The following is a 20,370-nucleotide window of genomic DNA, read 5'->3' on the forward strand; positions in this document are numbered from 1 at the left end:
TGTCTTAGAAGAAGTACAACCAGAATGGAGTAGCTGGAGCCATCTAATCTGCTGGAGCCATCTAACCTCCTCTCTGCCTTCCTACCTTGGGCCCGACTTGTTTTGTGGGGCTCCAGGCCTGGGAGCAGGCCCCCATGGCTGCCAAGGCAAGGTCCCATCCCCACTGATACTCAGGTCTGCTTTTGCCATTCCAACTCCCGCCAGGTCCAGGCCAAGGAGCTGACATCCTTTCCCAGCATACCCTGCTCCCTCCCAGCCTTGTAAATTGAATTGCTTTATCAGACATCATCTTTGGATGGAGGGTGATGGTGCCTTTCTCTTCATGGAGGGCAGAGAGGAGGGAGGATGAGATAAAGCTGGAAGCCTCCAGTTTGCTTATCAGCTCATTTTATCCTGCCTTCCTCCACCCCACCCTCACCCCCAGGCAGCCTGCAGAGACTTGCAGGTCCCAAATCAAATGCTGATAGCCTTCCTTGGAGGGATATGGGGAGGGCTCAGCCTTAGAGGACAGCCGGTGAAGATCCGGCCTAGTGGAGGTCAGCTAAAATGGCTCTGCCCACAGTTGTAAGCAAGGTTGGGTTGCTGTGAAAATCCCAGTGAAAGTGTATGTGGAGTTCTGGACAGCTCCAAAACAGCCTCTGATGGCCCAGCTCTTAGAGGGAAGGAACCAGAAGGGTATAAACCATAGCTCGGGCCAAGTCAGGGCTCAGGGTCTCATAAATCATGGACTTGAAGTCATAGGGCCAGAAGGGACCTGGGTGCCAGCTCACAGGTCCACTCCCTTTGAGGGGTTTCAAGCCGCTCCCTAGAGCAGCGGTGAACTGTGGGAGACTGAGTTGGGATGGGGTTGGCCAAGGGCAGGTAATAATGTGGGGACCCAAGTGGCCTCCTCATGGGAGCAACCACAGGCTAGAGTCCTTCTCTGTCAAGGCTGCTGGGCTGGGGAACCAGCTTGGGTCCAGAGCGCCTGTCCCTCCCATTCATCCCACATGGTACTCAGGGCCCAGCTGGCAAGACTCCTTGGCACTCAGTATTTCTCCATCTAGAAAAGTACAGATTCCTTCCACCTGGGCTAAATTCCAGAGAAACTGGTTCATTTCATTAGAGTGTGTAGTTAATTAGTCCTGATGAGCCCGGTTCCCTCCAGCAAAGTCCTGGGGAAAGGGTAAGCAGCTGTCTGGAGAGGCAGACCAAACTCTGGACCATCTTGGATGCTCATGAAGCCCAGAGATCCTTCTCTGCCTGGGCCTGCCCTGGGCAGAATGGAGAGACCCAGCCAGTTCTGACAGGGAGCCAGAGGGCAGACCTTCACTAAGTCTTTTTGCTTAGCAACTGGCACTGTGCCTGGCACGGAGTAATCTTAGTAATGGTTTTCTTGTTGTTGAGTGACAGAATCTTCTCCCCATCTCCTAGCCTTCTTACCTAAGACAATGTAAGTAGAGCAGTGTGCCTGGCACCCAGTGGGTCGCCAGAGAGTGGGATGTTTGAGTCAGATTGTGAGTCCCTCTGCAAGGGAGGGACCCGTCTGATCCTTCTTTGCATATTCCTAGTGCTCAGCACAATTCTAGCCACACAGGAGACTGAACTCATACTTGATGCGTGGAATTACTGAGGTGAGTGGGATGAGGGTTGGAGACGTCCCGTCAGTACCTTGCTGTGTAGTAGAGGGAACACTGGATCGGGAGTAAAAAAACAAGCTTTGGCCCAAATTTTCCCACTGCCAGGTTATGGGAATTCTGAGTAGGTCTCTTCCCCGCTTTAGGCCTCATATTCCTCAATTGTTATATGAGGAGATTGGACCAGATAATCTCTGAGGTTCATGTTCTGGCTACTATCACTGTAAAACAAATGACCCCCAAAATTTAGTGGTGTAAATACAACCATTTTATTTTGCTCATGATTTTGTGGGTCAGGAAGTAAGGAAGGGCTTGGTTGGACAGTTCTTATTTAGGATCTTTCTCATGCAGCTCCAGTCAGATGTCAGCTGCAGCTGTAGCCATCTGAAGCTCTGCTGAGCTGAACATTCAAGATGGCGCAGTCATATGGCTGCCAGTTGATGCTGGCTGTCGGCTGGGAGGCCAGCTGAAGCTCCAACCGAACACAGCCTCCCCAGCACAGCAGATTCAAGGTAGCTAGGCTTCTTACATGCCACAGATCTTATGTGGATATTGAGAAGGAGTATCCCAAGAATACTAGCTGGAAGTGGCGTGGCCTTTTCTAATTTAGCCACGGAAGTCATGTAGCTTCACTTCTACCATACACTATTTGTGGAAGGAGGTATTTGCTGACCCAGATTCAGGGGAGGGTATAGACTCCTCTTCTTGCTAGGAGAGGTGTTAAAGAATTTGGGGGCTTTTTTTAAACCACCACTTCCCTGCAGTCTGTGGAGTCCTTCAGTGCTGACGAAAGCTCTACAACTGGAGCCGGATAAGGGTGTGTGTCTAGCTGTGGGCGTTTAATGGAGGGAACACGACAGTGTGCAGGACTACCCTGGGTATCCCTTTTCCTAGAAATGGTGCCTTCTCTGCTCTCCTTCCTTGGTTTCTTTGGGGTGTAGGTCAAAACCATCCTTTTTTAATACCTCTGGGAGCCTGGCTCATTGCACAAGTGATGGGGCCTCCAGTATAAAGCAGTCCCCATGGGCTCACTCACCCAGGGTTGCAAGAAAGAAGGAATCTAATAGTCAATGAGCACCTATTGTATCCAGGATGGAATACAATCTTCCCTCTGCAGGGAAGATATTTATTGCCACTCCCCATTTACAGATCAGAAAATGGAGCTTCAGAGAGTTAAGTGCCTTGCCCAAGGTCACACAGTTGGTGACAGAGCCCTGACTCAAACCTATCTTATGCCATCTGTCCCTGGGCAAACACGAGGCAGAAGAAGCTGTCTCTCATGTCCTCCCACCAACCCTTCTCTTCTCCCTCCCTGGCTGCTTCTGCACCCTGGGCCCAAAACTAGCCCCTCACCTCCCCACCAGAACTTACCTGTGCTATGTCCCAATTCTGTGTCTCTGAGCTGGATATCGCCTCAGGAGAAAGCAGTTCCTACTTGGGTGCATATGGCTGACAATGAAGATCCCCAGGACTCTGGGACAGGCCCGTTACATGTGCAGCCACAAAATCTGTGACACCCCTTCCATGGCCAAGTGGGGTCTGTGCACACTCCCCTAAATTCTGGGCGAGCGCTGTGACCCAGAGAATGTGGTAGAAGTGACTGTCTCATTTTCTAGGCCCAGGTCTTTAGAAACCAGCAGCTTCCACCTCCTGTCTCCTGGAACATTCTCTCTGGGCACCCTGAGCTGTCATGGAAGAAGTCTTGGCCACCCAGATTACCTGTGCTGGAGAGGCCAGTTGTAGACACACTTGAGCCCAGCCTTCCCGCCATTCACCGACCTACCAGACATTTGAGTAAATGTAAATGAAGCTGTCTTGGGCCCTCCAGACCAGCTCGTCTGCCAGTTAACTGCCACTGAGTAACCTCAGTTGCCATGGAAGAGTTGCTCAGACAAGCCCTGCCTGAATTCCTCACCCATAAAACCGTGAGATATAATAAAACGGGTGTTTAAACCACTAAGTTTTGGGGTAACTTGCTACATAGCAACAGATAGCTGGAGCAACATGCATTGTCTCATTCAATCCATTAATTATCCCTATCTCATAGACTAGGAAATTTAAGCTGAGAGAGATTTAGTAAATTTCTCAAGGTCTCCCAGGAAGCACGAGGAGAAGCTGGCATCTGAACTTGGAAGTCTGACTGCAGAGCTCCCTTGCACCCATCCCCTTGCTATGCTGCCTTCTGACAGGCCTATGTGCCCCTTCTGGCAGGAGGGTTGGCATGAAACACTACCTTCAACCAGAGGATTGAATTTCTAGCTTGGGGACATGCCCATTGAAGAGAGATTTGGGGAAGATTTGGTGTCAGAGGGTGGGTTTTCTGCCAAACTCAGGGCAGCAGAGACTGATTTACCTATTTTTGTGTATCCATAGCTTGCATGGAGCCTGTCCATGGTGAGTACTTAATGTTTGTTCAATGAATAAACTAACCCACAAAGGAACAAGTGATGGAGGGGGAGAGGGTGAGACCACTAAGATCTGGAGACAAAGGTTTCCTGCCATCTGGTGGCTATTCCTGGAACAACACTTTCCGCTCTATGGCGGGAGAAGAAAATGGAAGGTTCCTTTGAGGAGACCTTAGCTGTGTGTGTTGAAGACTGAACAGCACCATTCAAGATTGGAGTGGGGTGGAATGGGGCTGAGACCACTTCCGAGAGCCAACCTTCTTGCCCCTTCCAATACCTGTGCTCTTTGAGGTGCTGTTCTTCAGAGGGCTGCATTCAGTATCTAGTTGCACCAAGTAGATTTGGACTCACGGTCAGTGGCGGCACTCACTAGGATTGGTGTCACCCAGTGCAGTAACTCGTGGTGTCCCACCCCACCCGCCTGGAGCCGGGGGTCAGCCCGTGAACCCCTCCGGGAAGGTGGAGAGGCCCGCACCCGGCCAAGCACCCTGCCACGCGGCCTGGCCCTCCAGACCCCGCCTCCCGCGGGTCCCCACAGCTCCTCCCCTCTTCCTCTTGGCCCAGTGGCGGGGTTGCCGCCTGGGCTCGCATACCCTGACTGACAGGTAACAGGGTGGGGGGAGAGTGACGAGTGACCACACTGGGTGACGAGTTACACCAACCCTAGTGATGCCACTGCCTTGGTGGCCCCTCCCTGGCACTGCCCACCACCACTACTGTGGACCCTGGGGGTCGTTTTGGTGTCACCCCTTCTGACGGTGTCAGGGGTAGTGTTGGCACCCCCACGCCCCTCTAGCGATGCCACTGCTCATGGTGGTCCCATGTTTCAGAGTTGACCTGCGCTTTAAATGGCTGATTTTTTGGAAGTATCACCAGGCCATTCTTCCTAGGCACTTCTGGGTGGACTGGAGCCTTCAACTTTTGGCTAGCAGCCTAGCATCAACTGTTTGGACCACCCAGGGACACCAAGCATTCAGAAGGACCCAAATCCAAGTACCAAGTACTTAGAACCGAATGGGAACCCTGGCAGCAAAGTGGTGAAGAGCTATGGCTGCTAACCGAAAGGTCCCCAGTTTGAATCCACCAGGCGCTCCTTGGAAGCTCTATGGGGCAGTTCTACTCTGTCTTACAGGGTTGCTGTGAGTCGGAATCAACTCAACGGTAATGGGTTTGTTTTTGGTTTTTTGGAACCTAATAAAGTTCAACACAAGGGTGTGCATTTTCCTGTTAGCTGCCATGGAGTTGGCGCCCAACTCGTGGCAACCCCACACACAATGGAAGGAAACACTGCTTGGTCCTGGGCCATTCCTGTGATGGGCTGGGGATTTGACCATTGTGATCCATAGGGTTTTCATTGGTTAATTTTCAGAAGTAAATCACCAGGTCTTTCTTCCCAGTCTGTCTTAGTCTGGAAGCTCTGCTGAAACCTGTTCAGCATCATAGCAGCACACAAGCCTCTACTGACAGCCAGCTACATCAGCCTCCACATGAGGTACATTGGCTGAGAATTGAACCTGGATCTCCCGCATGCAAGGCAAGAATTCCACCACTGAACTACCAGTGCCTCACGTGTATTGCTGATACCTGGAACTCCTAAGAAAACATATACTTGTCCCCTTCCTGCTTTCCCCCAACTCTTCACCCATCCAACCAACACCCACAACTCCCACACACCACCCTGTCTAGCCCACTCCATTCTAACCTTTTACCCCAAAACTTCCCTCAGGATCCTGGGCTTCCCTCATTTCCTTTCTTGGATCCCAGGGGCAGGTAAGAAAGGCAATGGGAGTTTGGTAAGAACAGACACTTTATTGTACATCAATAGAGAAGGAGGGGTGCTGAGGGATGACAATTCCATGTCCCCTCCCTTGGGCTGGGCGGTCCTGGCCCAGGACTGACCAGCCATGGGACACATGGACTTGAATGGGTCTGAACTTGTGCCAGAACTGGAAGTAACTGCCTGGTGAGTGCGCTTGGGTCTGTACAAAGCAGCGCTTTGGATTGGTAGAGACGCTGAATCCCCCTCCCCAGCCTGTCATTAGGCCCCAGTGAAGAAGCAGCAGACCCCACATTTCAGGGCCTGGTGGAAGGACCCAGGGATGCTCAGGAAGTTGGGGTGCATTCCAACCTGTCAGCCTCTCTTCCACAGTGGGGTGTACTGTGGCGGGGGAGGGTACGCCTGTGAGGAAGGGCAGCCTCACGCTCTGTAATACTGCAGGCCTGTACGGGGCCCGGGGCCGTGCAGCTTCTGGCCTCCAGTCTCACTGCTTATGGCAGCTGGCTCAGGGGGCTTCTTCTGGTAAAAGCAGCAGCAGCCCTGACAAAGTTATTGCTGGAGGATAGAAGCCATTGTGACTTGGCATCGATGTGTGCAGCCCACCTGTCTACCCTCCCACCCCCATGTGGGCCTCGGCTTCACATTGCCTCAGTAGAGAGGGAAGAATGCTCCCTGAGCAAGAAGCTGGTGATTGGGGCCAGAGGGCGGGATAAAGGGGACTCCTTCAGAGGGGCCCCGGCCTGCCCCCACCTCCAGGAAGCCCAGCTTCAGAGGGCACTTCACTGTGTCCTCTGGTGAGTGCTTCATCCACAGCACGAAAGCCTGAGCGGATGGACCCTGTGCAGGGATTTGGGGGCTTGCCCCTCTCTGGCCACCTTCTGTTCCTCCAGAGATTCTGGGGCTGGATCTTCCCTCGTCAGGGGGGCCACCTGCCCCTAAACCCCTCTGGCCTCGCCCCACTGTGGGCTCCCCAGCTCCAGTGGAGTGAGCAGAGGTGTGTCTGAAGCACAGTGAAAGGGCCAGCTGTTCTCTTCTGAACACTGTCAGGATTGTCTCAAGGACAAATGCAGGGACAGAGGCCCTGTCACCCGTGCTTTTCCCCCAGGTAAAGAGCATGTGATTCCAGTGGGAACAGCAAGAGGCTGATGGAGAAATAAATTCGGGGGATTTTTTTTCCCCCGAGGCCCCTCTGTCCCTGTTGCCGGCAAGCCCAGTGGTATGAAGGCAACGAGCTGCCAGGAAGAATCACACTCAGGCTTTCTGCAGGCCCCACCCTGAGGCCCAGCGTGCTAGAGCTGAGAGGAGGAGAAGGAGGCAGATGAGGGCAGTGTGGGCTTCAGGAACGTGGTGAACACTGGGAATCACAAATCAGCACCCAACACACACCCACACCCATGGATGCACACGTCACACATATACACATGCACACAACGAGCTCTGGGCCCCACAACTAACACGACACATAGCCGGAACAGGGCCAGCGGACAGCAAAAGGCAACGAGCACTACTAAGCCCACGGAAACCAAGCGAGAAGCCCAAGCTTAGCCCCTCTTCCCGCAGGCTGGCCCAGACACACGCTACAAAATTAAAAATATATCAAATATACAATGAAAATAGATCTGTACAGCACTGAGGATGAAAATAGTCCACCAGCCACGGTATAATATTGGGTTTGTCATTTAACAGCATTTACACCCACATGTACAGATTGAATATACAATAGAAATAGAATATATAGAAGAGTATATATAGTAGGGTGTCTCTCCTGGGGCCTCACTTTTCCTGTTGCTAATTCTGCTTGGGTTTAGGCATGGGGCCAGGTAGGAGGTGTTGTCAGGTGAGGCGGCCTATGGCGGGACGTTGTGCCCCAAATCTCATCTTTCTGGGGAGATGTGGGCCTTCCTCTCCCCTTGGGATGAAAGGGGGAGAAGTGGGGGAGGGGTGAGTAAGGGAGTTGGTGGTGGGGGTAGGTAGAAGAGAAGCTGGGCAAGGGGGAATTATGGGACCAAAGGGAGAATAGGGAACCCTGGGCCTAGTCTGTCCTTCCCAGAGCTGAGAGCAGTTATAGCCACAGGCAAGAGTAACTTGGGACCCTCCATGAAGGTGGGTCTGCTCCTTGTGGCCTGCTCCTACCCTGCCAACCACAGCTCTCAAAGATGGAGGCTTACTGTCCCAACGAATCTTCCAATTTTTTTCCTTCCTTTCTTCCTTCTTTCCACCCTTCCTCCCACCCACCCATCCATCTACCCCTCCATCCTTCCATTTACCTTTCCACCCATCTACCCACCCATTCATCCTTCCTTCCTTCCTTCCATCCATCCATCCATCCATCCATCCATCCATCCATCCATCCACCCACCCACCCACCCACCCACCCATCCATCCATCCATCCATCCATCCATCCATCCATCCATCCGTCAGGTCTGAATCCTCCCAGCCTGCAAATCCGAGGGTAGTCGCTCCGTCCGTGGAGGCCCTGTAGATGAGGGTAGGTGCGGATGCTGCCATTGGCCCGCACTCTCCTGGGGGTACCCTCAAGACAGAGGCTCTGCCCTTCCCCTCAGCAGCCTCCAGCGTCCATAGTGCTGCCTACGGGGAGGCTTGGGCAACGTTTCCAAAGTGTCTACACAATGAATGCATACTGGGTGGCTGTGCTTGTGCAACAGGGAGACGGGGTGGTGGCCCAAAGAGGCAGTGAAGTTACCTGTCTCTCCTCAGGCATGAGGCTTCCTGGGTGTGAGCCCCTGAACTCCAGGAAGCTCTGATCCAGGGGAGAAGCTGCCATTAGAGAGAAAATCCAGCCCCAGGTGAGGAGAGAGGGAGTGTGCTTCACAATTGTGCTCCAAACCATCAAAACTGTGCTGTGAACCTTCTAATTTTGCTCTGGAAACCTCTCCTTGCACTGTCCCCTTCTCTCCTGGGTGAAGAGGCAGAGGCCATCAACCTGGGCTTCAGGCTGGCTGGGGGAGGAGGGGCAGGGAGACAGTTAAGCTCTAATGGAGGTGGGGAAGGTGCTGGGCCAGTCATTGCGGGAACACATCCCACCCACCCCAGGCTCAGGCAAAGGACACCCAAAGATACCAACCTGGAGCCCAGAGTTGAGGAGCCCCCTCACCCTTGCTGCTGCCAAGGCTTGTGCACAGGCCAGAGGGCAGCGTCCTGCCTCATAGAACAGAGCCTTGGGGCTTCTGCAGAATGCTGTCGCAAGGCTGAGCCTGAGTCCTGGCACTCCTGTTCCCACCCAGCCTTACATCAGGCAGACTCTCAAACCCAGGAGCAGCCTGTCTGGGCTGGGCAGGGTGGGGAGGCCTGCTTCCATGGCAGACTGAGCCATAGACACCCACCCACCTCTTCACACCACCACCTGGAAGTTCAGGGGGACCCCTAAGATCTAAGAACTACAGGTGGCAGGTTGCAGGGAGAGAGGGAGCGTGGGGTGACCTCTAAAGTGGCCACTTGGAATTTTTCCTGACAGGGAGTCAGGCCTTCTTGATTGTTCCTGTTATACAGCTGCAATTTGATGAGAGGATCTCAGAGGGTAGAGGGGTTGAGGGCTGGACCGAGGGGGCACAGCTGCTCCTAGCTCCCTCCTCAGGTCTAGGACTGGGTGGGGCTGTGGCAGGGCGAAACCCTCTCTCCCTAGGCAGAGGGCCTGGCCTGGGCTTGGTAGAAGAGGCCAGGCCAGGACAAGTGGGCAGGTTGGGCGTAGGGGGAGTGGTGGGCAGGGTGGGGACAGTGGTCACAGCTCCGACTCAGGGGTGCCGGCCAGGAGGTAGCCACTCCCATAGCGTCCGTTGGGGTTCCCGCTGGTCTCCAGGGGTGACGTGCTGCCTGGCCCCAGATAGGAGCGGTGAGTGGGCATGGGGGAGGGCGCCTCACTGGGCATCTTGCTGAGGATGAAGCGGGTCTCGTCGTTCTCTTCCAGGTTGGAAATGTCCTTCATCATGCGACCCTTCTTGTAGGACACAGAGAGGGTGTTGGAGCCATCGGAGAGTAGGTGGAAGTGCCTCAGGACAAACACCACAGGGATGGGCAGGGTCGCCACAACGATGAGGGTGATCAGAAGGGCCATGGCCCAGTTTGGGAAATACAGGTAGCGCTCAGCAGCCTGGGGGTGGGTGGGAGACACGCAGGGTTGAGGGCTGCTGCCAGTCCTCCAGGACCTCCAGGATAGCCTCTTCCAGTCCTTGCCCACTGCCTTCCTATTCCCCACCCCGCCATCCTGGCCAGGCACCAGCAGAAATGGGGGGCAGCAGGGGTTGCTCCTTGAATTAGCTGGCCACCTCAGTCAAGAGCCTGAACCTCTCTGGGTCTCGGTTTCTATACCTGTAAAAATGGATGCATAATTCCACTCCACAGACATGGAGAGAGAATATGGGATGGAAAGACTAATCAAGTGTGTTAGCCTTTCTGAGCCTCAGTTTCCCCATGTGTACTACAGTAAAACTTGGGAAGGCCAGGACTGGTGTAAGGCTGAAACCTGTCAGACAAGGAAAACTCAAATACTTTTCACTAAACCAAGCGATAGAAAAGTAGTAAGACTGCACCCTGTCAAAGGCAGAAAACTAGCAAGGCCCAGAAAAACCAGGCCATCCCGTTGAGTTTCGGCTCTCACAGGTTTCACTGTATAAGGATAATACTATCTTCCTCTTTGCATTATGTTGAAGGTTACAGATGAGGTGAGCAAAGCACCTGGCAGTACCTGGCACATAGTAGGTGCACTATAAAGGTTTATTCCTATGGCTTGTTGCAGTAAGGCCTGGGAAAAAATGTCCCTGAGGTTTTGGGGGCTCACCCCTTACCTCCTCCTTGACCCAGGCGCTGTAGCCAGGTGGTGTGACCCCCAGCTGGATGATGCTGGCAGTGGTGAGCACAGCCATGCACAGTGGAGACACGAACTTCCACATATAGAAATAGAAGCGGTAGGGCCGGAAGCCCAGCATCTCCGTCAGCTCCTGCATGAACCTGCCAGGTACAGGAGAAGACCCAGCAATCGGCAAACCCACTGCATCGCCTCCTCCCTCCCTTCCCCAACAGACAGCTCCTCCAAGAAGCCTTCACTGACCAGGCCCTCCTTTCTGGCCTCTTCCTTTTTCAAGGTGCCCACAAATGCTCATGGTATATTATTCTGTGGCCAGCTGGTGTCTGGGAAGATTGCTGTCATCTCTAACCTCCTCTCTGACTCCATCATGTCCCTCCCAGGGATATGATATAGCTGATCAGACACACCTGGGGCAGGCAGGCGGCACTAAAGGGGCTTCTATGTTCACCATGGGAATCCCTGGGTGGCGCAAATGGTTTAAGTGCTCAGCTGCTAACTGAAAGATTGGAAGTTCAAGTCCACCCAGAGGCACCTCGAAAGAAAGACCTGGCAATCTACTTCTAAAAAGTCAAAAACCTGTTGCTGTCGAGTCGATCCTGACTCATAGCCACCCTATAGGACAGAGTAGAACTGCCCCATAGGGTTTCCAAGGAGCAGCTAGTGGGTTCAAACTGCCAACCGTTTGGTTAGTTAACCACCGCGCCACCAGGGCTCCTCAAAAAAATCGGCCATTGAAAACTCTATGGAGCGTAGTTCTACTCTGACACACAAGGGGTGGCCATGAATTGAAATCCACTTCACTGCAACTGGATGTTCACTATGAACTCAGACCCCCACCCCGCTCACTGTCATGGCTTCAAAGAAGTCCATGGAGCTAGACTCCCCCTGTTGGGGAAGAGGGAGAAATGCACTTCCCTAGTGTCCAAAGGCAGAAGTCAGCCCTGGCTCAGGGTTTTTTAAACACAGGGTCTGTGGATAGAATTCCAGGAGGTGGGCAATTAAAAAAAAAAACTTTACTTCACTAATTCTTAGATGAAATCTAGACCTTCTTTCTATAAGTGTAAGCAGCAAATCACAGTAGTGTTAACAGTACTGACTTTGTCACCAATAGATTACATCAGATATTTTCATATCACATAACAGTTGCTTGAAGTCACCTAGAAGCATCACTTATACTCATCACCACTTTGAAATCACAGTTGTTATTAGACCCACTGCTAAATCCTGTCATTTAATGCCTGAAAAGTAAAGCGCACACACATTGCTATCTCACAAATTTTAAACAGTGTTTTGTTACTTTTCAATATAATTAGTTTCCTACATAATCCTATATATTTTACTTTATGCATTTAAAAATAATATTCTGAAGCGGAGTCCAGGGGCTTCACTGCCAAAGGAGTCCATGACATAAAAAAAAGAGTAAGAGCCCCTTCTAGCAAGATGCCCCCAGCCTGGCTCACAGGGGGAGGTGGAAACCGTGGCGTGTCCCTTTTTGTATCACTCCCTGTCCCGTCCTAGGGAGCAGAGAGCTGTGAGAGAGCCCCGATTCTAAGACCCAGTCCAGGCATCAGGAGGGAGTGAGAACTGAGTGGGTCATTGGTGGTCCCGGCCTTGCTGAGGGCAAGGACGGCACAGCCACCGCCATGGCTGAGTGAGTGGGAAGGACCAAGTCCTGGGGCTTCCTGGGGACACAGATGTGTTCTTAACTGAGGAACGAGGCTGGGAGCTGACAGTGAGTGTAGGTCTGCCCTAGGCCCTGGCCGTGACCCAAGCCTTTCTTATTGCTGAGTCCTCCTTCCTCGCCCAACCTCAAACTTAGGAACTGCATCTGCACTGCATCTCACGCCCTTATCCAGAGAACCTTATGACTGTGAATCAGGCTGCTGAAGTCCACAAGCACCCTGACGGCAGGGACCCCTCGTATACCCGCAAAGTGCTTAACAAACTGACAGAACCCTGAAGATGAGTTGCTGCGCAAAAAGCAGCTACGGTGATTCAAGGCAGTTTAGGATAATGCCAAAACACTGAACCTGAACCCAGGAGACTTGGGTTCTCATCCGACTCTCCTCTCACCAACCGTGTGGCCTGGGACCAACTCATGTCCTCTCTCTCTGAGCCTTAGTTTTCCTAAGTGAGCTGACATTCTGATTCTACACTCTCCTGCCCCAATCACAAGCAGCCCTGGGAACAGAGGATTCCCCAGAGTTGTGGTGAGACAGAGCCTCCCTCCTGTCCCTCAGGTCCCCCAAGTCCCCCTTACTTCTTGGTTCCATAGATCCAGGCCACAGCGACGTTCTCTAGGATGACGATGACTGTGAGCGGCAGGGTGGCTGAATAGTCATCAAACATGGTGACAAAGTAGTTTCCGGAGCGCTGGACGAACAACAGCCCCGCGAAGAAGGCAAAGACACAGCAGCCCACTACAGAGAGCCGGGAGGCCAGTGTCAGGGCATAGGCGCAGGGTTGGCAGGGCCCAGGGGTCTTGGGGGCACCCAGGTCCCTCCCATTCCACCCTCACTCCTCTGGGCCTGCAGCCCGCCCTCCTGCAGGCCTCGGCCTGTAAGAGGGGCCCAAATGCCAAGGTTCTGAGCTCCTCCTCTACTGGATACGAGCATCTTGAGAGAGGCATGGTGTCTTCTCCCTTCTCCCATGCCCCCTGCCCCTGGCACTGTGCCTGGTCCTAAACAGGAGCTCCACTTAATTGCTGGGATTTAGTTTAAAAGATTAGTCTGACTGTTCGCAGAGTCTTTTCCTTCACCTTAGTTTCCCATTGGAGAACAGGATACTCCCTTCTGAGGATAATGGTAAGAGGTCGCCCTATGGAGCCCAGATCAACTCGGAAGGTGGGGGACCATGGACACAGCCTAGGACTGGGAGCAACAGAGCTGCAACAGGGTGCAAGGCTGAAGGAGGGCACCCCTTCCCAATATGACTCAGCAGGCCCTTGGGGGAAGGGGCAAATGAGCCCTAGGAAGAGGCCCATCTCCCAGCTCTGGTGTGGCCAGACTCCCCAACAGCCCCTCCCTCTCCTCCTGGCGTGAGCTCTTCTCTGGGAGGCAAAGCCGGGCTGTGTCCCAGGACTGGAGGTGAGCCTGCTGGCTATGGGCCCACAAATGACCCAGTCAGCCCCCAATCTTTCAGAAGTCAGAGCCAGAATCTGACCGCTGGCCACGAGGGCAGCCCCCAGGGCCAGGCGGGGGCCGCAGGGAGGAGTTACCTGTGAACATTTCCTTGGGCACCTTGAAGGTGTCAATGATGGGCGTGGTGATGCCTGCCATGGTCCCGATCATGCTGCCCAGGCCCAGGTTGATAAGCATCAGGAAGAACATGACGGACCAGAATGGGGAGGCGGGAAAGTGCGTCATGGCCTCGGTGAAGGCGATGAAGGCCAGGCCTGTGCCCTGCACAGACTGAGGGGTGGGAGGGGCAGGGTCTGAGGGAGGGCCAGACCCAGCCCCACTCTGGGGAGCCCTCTCTCACGGGGATCCCCACCCCCACCTAAATCCTGTTGTTGTTTCAGGCCAGTGGGTCTCAAAGTTCAGGGGGCATCAGAATCCCCCGAGGAGAGTATAAAACACCAATTCAGGAGTTCACCCGTGGCACCTGCCATCTACGATTTGGACAAGGACCCCAGGTGACTCAGATGAAGATTTCCACGATTAGAAACATGCCCAGCTCTAGACTCTCCCTCTCTAAGAAGCCTTCCCCGATTGCCCCAGCCTCAACTGAGCTCTGAGCTCTGGACCTAACGCAGTGGTTCTCAGCCTGGACCACCCAACGGAATCCATGGGAGCCTTTAAAAACGCTGATGCCTGGGTCTCACCCTGGGAACAATGATTTTATGGGTCTGGGGTGAAGCCTGGGCAGCAGGGTTTATAAAGCCCCCAAGTGATTCCAATGGGCAGCCAAGGCTGAGCACCACAGCTTTGATGCTTGGGCCCTTGCTCACCGGGAAATCTGCCAAGCACGTCTCGTGGATACCGCTTATCTGTTGTCATGCAATGTTGGGTGACTGTGAGAGAATGCCTAACCCCAACTGTGTGGGTGTGTAATTCTTGTCATTTGGAGGCTCTTGGGATTGTGTTGTATGATAAATCTGCTATAATCTTCATTCTCTTCAGGGACCAGGCCGTAGCCCGTGAGAAGGGAGGAAAGGTCTCATGGAAGGGGAGGTTCTTTATGCTGCCAGGGACCTGGGGAAAGACACCAGGCAGGGGCCCCCCAGATGGGGCCCTTTGCACTTGACTGCACGGGAGGACCTCAGGGGCCCAGGGTGCAGCCTCCTTAGTGTCACACTGCCAGTCGGGCAGAGCTGGACTTTTAACGTGGAGGTCAGGGCTCAGGAAGGGTCACCTTCCCTGGTCCCGTGAAGAAGGGGCAGAGTTGGCCTGACTGAGGGGAGCTGGCTCTGCCCTTGCCTGACTCTGCCCCATGTGAGCCATGGCTCTGGACTGGGTACCAACCAGGTTCCAGGGACCCTGGGGACTTGTCTGTCTCCTGTTACCCTTTCTACCAGAGTAGTCATTTTGGAAGTTGCAATCTGTGCAAATGGGAACAGAAAGAAGGTGTCCAAACTTCGGTCTGAGCATTAATGGGGGGGAAACACCCCCTCCCCTGCCATGCCCTGACCTGGGGGTTAAGGGTCATTGTGGCAGTGGGAGTCAGAGTGGGAACAGCTGTGGGAGGGGCAAAAGCATGGGCTCTGGACCAGTCTACTAGGATTTGAACGCTGACTCCCCACTTACTAGCTGTGTGACCTTGAGCAAGCCCCCCAACTTACAGGTTATTCATCTGTAAAATGAGGGACAATATCAGTACTCAAGTCATAGGGTAGTTGTGAGGGTCAAATGAAGTAGAGAGCAAAGGGCAACACCAATTTCAACTCTTATTTTATGCACACTGTCTACGAGGCACTGTTTTAAGTATTCCACACGGCAGTGACCAGTACACAGGAAACATTCAATATGTGTGAAAGTTCTCCTGCACAGTTACTTGTGATTTCTTGTGTGTCTGCCTTGCCTCCTCATCTAGACTCAAGCCTGCCTAAGGGCAGGGGCTTTGGCTGAACTGTTTTCTCTGTCTCTTGCTGGGAACATAGAAGGTCCTCACATATTAAGTAAGTGAATGACTCCCAGTCAGTTTTCTAAGGCCTATGTCCAAGCCCCAGCCACCTGTGGCCTGTCTCTGGATTCCACACTCTCACATCCGCCTGCCTGTCCCCGCACCTTGTCCAGCTCGTCCTCCAGAAGGCAGGGATCGAGGCCCAGGGCTGAGAACTGATCTTCCTTCACAGTCATGATGACATTGTACATCTCTGTGTAGTCCTTGGTGGTCAGGTGGGAGAAGTTGACGTGGGGTGGGATGAGGTCCCGGCTCAGGACGTTGGTGTTGAGGTACCCCAGGATTTTCTCAGCATTTCTATAGTATGGGGGGGAGAGGGTGAGGTAAGAAGTCAGGGGTGGGGTGGCAAGATCCTGGAGGCACCTCTCCGATACCTAGGACCCTCACAAGCCATCAATAGAGACATCTCTGAACTTGTCCCTGTGGCCTAGGACTGGGGACAGAGAGAGCTTCTCTGATCCCCATGCCCCAAACTGGTATGGGGAGACCTCCCTCCAACCACAGCCCAGCTGCCCACTCCTAGGTAAGATGGACAGACACAAGGAAGGCTAGTAGGAAATGCCACCTACTCGACCACACACTTCTCATTCATGATGTTGGCCTTGAAGCCCAGCACAGCAAACACAACGAGGGTGGCCAGCACTGAGGTGAAGAAGTTGATGAAGGACACCAGGGCGGCGTCAAAGTGGCAGTTGTTGTCCTGCTTGTTGTAGCTGGAGAAAGCGATGACACCACCAAAGCCCAGCCCCAGGGCAAAGAATACCTGTGTGGCTGCCTCCCGCCACACCTGGGGGTCCAGCATCTTGTCCAGCTGAGGAAAAGGACCATGGCAGGAGGAAGAAAAGGGACACAGAGATGAGAGTTTTATCTATGTGTAATGGGGTTCCTTCCACACCCATTTCCTCAGCCTCAAGCAAGTTCAGAGGCAGCCTGACATGGTGATAAGCAAGCTGTTGCTGTGTGACCTTGGGCAATTCTCCTAACTCCTCCGAATCTCAGCTTCCCCGTCTGTGAAACATGGGTAACAATAACATCAAGTTTCAAGGACTGTTGTGAGGTCTAAATAAAACAAAATAAATGATAAGTGCTTACATCGTGTCTTAGTTTCTCAGGGCTGCTATAACAGGACTACCACAAATGGGTGGCTTTAAAGACAGAAATTTATCAGGAGGCTAGAAGTCCAAATTCAGGACACCAGCTCTAAGGGAAGGCCCTCTCTCTCTCTGTGCCAGCTCTGGGGGAGGATCCTTGTCTCTTTCAGCTTCTGTAGCCCTGGTGTTCCTTAGTTCCACGGAGAGCTTTGCCTGACATCAACCCCCCCCCCAATTTGTACTCACTTTTCATAATAAGTAAACCCTATTTCCAAATGGGTTACATCCACAGGTATAGGAGTCAGAATTGTAACACATATTTTGGGGGGGGACAACTCAATCCATAACACATAGTTAAGTTCTCAGTTAATTTTCACTGTTATCATTGTCTTACCATGAAGGATCATACTAAGGTATATTGCCAGGGCCATCACATACGGTTGTACAGTGCCTAGCCAGAGAAGGAAGTGAGGAGATAAGCCGGGGAGAACAAATGGACATGATGAGGATAAACAGCTCCTTGGAGATGCTAGCCTTGGAATGAGCAGATGAAGCCAGGGCAGTACCAGGAGAAGGCCATGAAATCAATGACCCGAAACAGGTGGCTTTTTTATTTGTTGTCTTGTTTTTGTTTGTAATGGTGTGACTCGGCCATATTTAAAAGCTGATGGAGGGGAGGGATCCAGAGGAAGGGGGATTGTCTTCCATAAGGAGACCCTTGGCTGCTCATTTTGAAAGCAGGAAGGAGGGCAGCATGGGGCAGCTGCAGGCGGGTTGGGACAGTTGATTCCTGAGTCTGAGGGAGTTCTATTTAGTGGCTTCTGTTTTCTCTATAAAGCAGGAGGCAAAATCATCTGCTGGGTATGGGATGTGCTGGGAGGGGAGGCCAGAAGGTTCAGACTTGTGGAAAAGGTTCAAAATGGTCACTGGAGAGCAAGAGGACCAGAGAAATGGCGTAGGGCTATCCAGCACTGTTGAGGGCTGTTTTTAAAAAATAAGATGAAATGTTATCTACTTTCCAAAAATAAAACAGCCCCGCGCCATTGCTCACGGCAGCACTTTTTGTCAGCTAAAAGGTGGAAACAACCGATATCCATCAACAAATGAATGGATAAACAAAACATGCTATATACACACAGTGGAATATTATTCAACCATAAAGAGAAAGGAAGTTCTGATGCATGCCACAACATGGAGGAACCTTGAAACCACTATGCGGAGCAAAATACGTCAGTCGCAAAAGGACAGACGCCATATCATCCACCCCACTTCAGTGAAATAAGCAAATATATAGAAACCAAAGATTATTAATGGTTGCCAGGCGTGAGAGCAAGGTGGAAAGGGAGAGGCTTTTGTTTGAGAAGCACTGAGTTTATGTTAATGGCGGTGGAATATTCTGGAAAAGGATAGTGATAACAGTGGCACAAATGAATTATAAACATGGAAGCTGTTGTATTAGGGAATGTTTTGGTCAGTATATTTTCACCACACACACACACAAATGATATGGGCCCACATTCTCTTATTTAAAAGCCCTGGGGCCAGAGGGGTTTCGGATATCAGGATTCACAGAAATTATTTTAGAAAGGTAGTATGGTACATATGCCACATAATTATATAACACCCCCAGCAGGGCCTGGGGCAGCACCCTGTAACCCAACACATTAGCATTTCTGCGCCAGAATGTAGGAAAGTTCACACACACCAAGTGAATCAATCAGGACTATAAATAGCCTCACATCTGTTCAGGTCATTTTGCTGCCAACTGAGTCCTGGGGAGAAAAACCCAAACTTTTGTGTTCCAGGGCTATTTGGATTTTGGCATTGTGGATAAGGAAATAGGGGTGTATGCAGGCTCCTAATAGAAATTTGGGGATGATACTAAAGAAGAAAATAATCATAGTCCTACTGGGGAAAAAAAAAAAAAAAAAACGCTGCCATTGAGTCAATTGTGACTCATAGCAACCCTATAGGACAGAGTAGAACTGCCCCTTAGGGTTTCCAAGGAGTGGCTGGTGGATTCAAACTGCCAGCCTTTTGAGTAGCAGCCAAGCTTTTAACCACTGTATCTCCAGGGATCCTGACCCTGCTGGAAGAGGAAGTCTGTAACTTCAGTCTCCAGGGGGCAGTGGTGGGTGAGTTACATGATTATCCCAGAAGGCTCCAGAAATGGGTGAGAGATTACTTATGCCTAGAAGGCACAATGGCATTCACTGGTGTTCAGGGATGTCAATCATGAAGTTCTACCAGTCAGCTGAAACCTGGGCATCTCCTTCAGGATAGAAACCGGGACCCAGTGGGAAGACTCTTGGCAGTTTGTTGAGTTCCAACTAGGATGACGAAGTGCAAGATTTTTGGAAGGGGGGCAGGTTGAGATGGACACAGCTCTAATCGTGTTCCTCACGTGTTGAAAAATCTTTGATGGCTCCCCACTGTCTGCTGGGGGAAAAAAACTAACCCCCTTAGTGGCCTACAAGGCCCAGTCTTTTTCAACTCTTCTGTGTTCCGAATGGAGTCGCTGGTAGGTGCAAACAGTTAACACGCTTGGCTGCTAACGAAAGGTTGGAGGTTCGACTCCACCCAGACACATATTGGAAAAATGGTCTGGTGATCTACTTTCAAAAAATCAGCCATTGAAAACCCTATGGAGGACAGTTCTACTCTGATGCCCGTGGGGTCACCATGGGTCGGAATCGACTGAAGGGCAACTGGTTATGTTCTGAACACTCTAAATGCAGTGAACTTATTACACTTCTAAAGCTTCACAGCGTTTTATAGCTCTAACCTTTACCTAAGCTATTCCCTCAGCCTGGGATTCCCTTCCTCCTACTCACTTCCTGGTGAACTCCCATTTATTTCTCAAAACCACACATAAATATCACCTCCTCTTTAAACCTTCTCTTGACTGCTATGGGCAGTCACTTCCTCCTTGGGCTCTCACATCTCTTGTCAATACCCCTATTACAGGTTTATGTGATGTCTTCCTTTCAATACTCTGTGCTTCTAGGAGTGCGACCCATCTCTTGTTCTTGTTCATCTTTGTATGAACAGTGCCTGCCACAAGGAAGAGAAGAAAGAGTGGGGAGCAAGAAAGAGACAGACAGAAAAAGGTTAAACTGCCTCCTCGAGAGTGTGAGCAAAGTGAGCAAGGCCAGAGAAGAAAGAGTCTGTGAAATTGTACCAGCCTTTTTGGGCTAAGATGTGGTTTCCTAGGACAAGAAGATCCTTAGGACTTTAAACTTTACCTTCTAAAACAAGGCTGTTTAAGGATGGTTTTATTTATTTATTTTTCTTTCCTTTTCCCTTCCTTCCTTCCTCTATTTCTTCTTATAAATATTTCCCGTTTTGATCTACATCAGTCATTTCTAAAGTTTTTACAGAAAGACCTGGATCATCTGTGAGACTCCAACACTTGCCATCATCAGGATTCTCACCACTTCCTAAACCTAAAACTAGGATATGGATAAATTCCCAGGCCCAGTCACTGTCAGGGCCAAATTTCACAAATGAAGGCAGCCAACCCGGGAAGACGCCACA

The 20,370-nt window shown here is 51.8% G+C and overlaps 1 protein-coding gene and 1 pseudogene across 1 annotated transcript in view; both read right to left on the bottom strand.

The window, feature by feature from the left end:
* Positions 1 to 5,820: 5,820 nt before the first annotated feature.
* Positions 5,821 to 8,213, bottom strand: LOC135230780 (uncharacterized; annotated as a pseudogene).
* Positions 8,214 to 9,524: 1,311 nt separating this feature from the next.
* Positions 9,525 to 20,370, bottom strand: part of SLC6A17 (solute carrier family 6 member 17) — a 51,353-nt gene continuing 40,507 nt past the window's right edge. Inside the window, exons 7-12 of the mRNA XM_064282427.1 lie at positions 16,312 to 16,553; positions 15,847 to 16,039; positions 13,839 to 14,031; positions 12,882 to 13,041; positions 10,602 to 10,764; positions 9,525 to 9,907 (exon numbers count right to left, since the gene is read on the bottom strand). Coding sequence (XP_064138497.1) covers positions 9,539 to 9,907; positions 10,602 to 10,764; positions 12,882 to 13,041; positions 13,839 to 14,031; positions 15,847 to 16,039; positions 16,312 to 16,553 — 1,320 coding nt within the window. The 3' untranslated portion in view covers positions 9,525 to 9,538. The remainder of the gene's footprint in view (positions 9,908 to 10,601; positions 10,765 to 12,881; positions 13,042 to 13,838; positions 14,032 to 15,846; positions 16,040 to 16,311; positions 16,554 to 20,370) is intronic.

Source organism: Loxodonta africana, chromosome 3, assembly GCF_030014295.1.
Source record: "Loxodonta africana isolate mLoxAfr1 chromosome 3, mLoxAfr1.hap2, whole genome shotgun sequence".
Lineage (NCBI taxonomy): Eukaryota > Metazoa > Chordata > Mammalia > Proboscidea > Elephantidae > Loxodonta > Loxodonta africana.